This window comes from Solanum dulcamara, chromosome 9 (assembly GCF_947179165.1).
Source record: "Solanum dulcamara chromosome 9, daSolDulc1.2, whole genome shotgun sequence".
In the NCBI taxonomy this organism is placed as follows: Eukaryota; Viridiplantae; Streptophyta; class Magnoliopsida; order Solanales; family Solanaceae; genus Solanum; species Solanum dulcamara.
The window spans coordinates 69,079,423-69,081,199 of record NC_077245.1 but is presented as its reverse complement, the minus strand read 5'-3'; the positions used below and the strand labels follow the sequence as shown (position 1 = coordinate 69,081,199).

At 39.8% G+C, this 1,777-nt stretch overlaps 1 protein-coding gene across 1 annotated transcript; it reads right to left on the bottom strand.

The window, feature by feature from the left end:
• Nucleotides 1-363: 363 nt before the first annotated feature.
• Nucleotides 364-1,335, bottom strand: LOC129903746 (uncharacterized). Its single transcript, XM_055979288.1, has one exon. It carries the CDS (start codon nucleotides 1,333-1,335, stop codon nucleotides 364-366), a length of 972 nt encoding a protein of 323 aa, XP_055835263.1.
• Nucleotides 1,336-1,777: the final 442 nt, after the last annotated feature.

The following is a 1,777-nucleotide window of genomic DNA, read 5'->3' as shown; positions in this document are numbered from 1 at the left end:
GAGATATGACCGAACCGTTGTGGCGCCTACGTATCCCGTTGAGGCAGAAATCAAGTCAAACGTAGTTCCCCCCTCGAGAGATAAATGAGAAATGGGAGAATTTAATAGGAAAATGACTGAGGCCGACATAGGCCACCTACGTATCTCATTCTTGAGAATTCAGGTCAGACGTAGTTCAAACAATAAAAAAGGATATTGAAAATATATAAAGGGGTGATCAAAGCTGACATAGGCTGTCTACGTATCTCATTCTTGAGAATTCAGGTCAGACGTAGTTCATTACAAAGTGGGAGGGTTAATTTAAAACAAACAAGCATAGAAACAATTACAAGCAAACGACATAATTACAAGAACATTAAACCTTCAAACGTAGTATCTCTTGACGGCATCTGAGTTGATTGGTTTTGGCCACTCTTGACCATCCATTTCGGATAATATTAAGGCACCTCCAGATAACACTTTGCGAACCATGTAAGGTCCTTGCCAATTTGGCGTAAACTTTCCTTTATACTCATCTTGATATGGGAAAATGCGTTTGAGAACCAACTGACCCACTTTAAATATTCTTGGTCTCACTCTCTTGTTAAAAGCACGAGTCATTCTTTTTTGGTATAATTGACCATGGCAAACGGCGGTCATTCTCTTTTCGTCAATCAAAACCAAATGTTCAATTCGATTATGAACCCAATCGGCGTTGCTCAATTTAGCTTCTTGAATGATTCTCAACGAGGGTATTTCCACTTCGGCGGGGATTACGGCCTCTGTCCCATATACTAGCAGGTATGGGGTTGCTCTAATTGATGTTCTGACAGTCGTTCGGTATCCTAACAAAACATATGGCAATATCTCATGCCAACCTCTATGATTGCCAATCATTCTCCTCAAGATCTTTTTGATGTTCTTATTGGTAGCTTCTACGGCTCCATTCATTTGAGGACGATATGCGGTTGGGTTTCGGTGATTAATCTTGAATTGGTCACATATCTCTTTTATCAAATGACTATTGAGATTTGCTCCATTATCAGTAATGATGGAATCCGGTATTCCAAATCTACATATCAAATTGTTACGGACAAAGTCTACTATTACCGTCTTCATAACTGATTTATACGAGGCTGCTTCCACCCACGTGGTGAAGTAATCAATAGCAACTAAAATGAACCTATGCCCATTAGAGGTGGATGGCTCTATTGGACCAATGATATCCATACCCCAAGCCACAAATAGCCAAAGAAAACTCATGGCATTGAGTTCGTGAGGAGGTACTCGAATCAAATCATCGTGCACTTGACATTGATGACATTTTTGCACATACTTACAACAATCATTCTCCATAGTCATCCAATAATAGTCGGATCGAAGGATCTTCTTCACCAAGGTTAGCCCATTCATGTGAGTTCCACAAACTCCTGCATGAATCTATTCGAGAAGCTTCGTAGCTTCAATAGCATTGACACATCTGAGAAGTCCCATATCTGGAGTTCTCTTATAAAGGGTTTCTCCACTTGGAAAGAAATTATTAGCCATTCGACGTATTGCTTTCTTCTGATTGAAAATCGCATTATCTGGATAAGCTCCGGTTTCTAGATATCATTTTATATCAAAATACCAAGGTCTCCCATTTGGTTCTACTTCGACATGCGAACAGTGAGCAGGTTGTTCTTTCAAATATATCTCCATAGGATCAATGTAACTTGTATCCGGATGTTTGATCATTGAGGATATAGTAGCCAGAGCGTTAGCAAATTCATTCTGCAACCTTGGAGTATGCCTGAAC

What these genes read in the sequence shown, in the direction of transcription:
- LOC129903746 (XM_055979288.1), bottom strand. Translation starts at nt 1,335, where the DNA reads ATGGAGAATGATTGTTGTAAGTATGTGCAAAAATGTCATCAATGTCAA.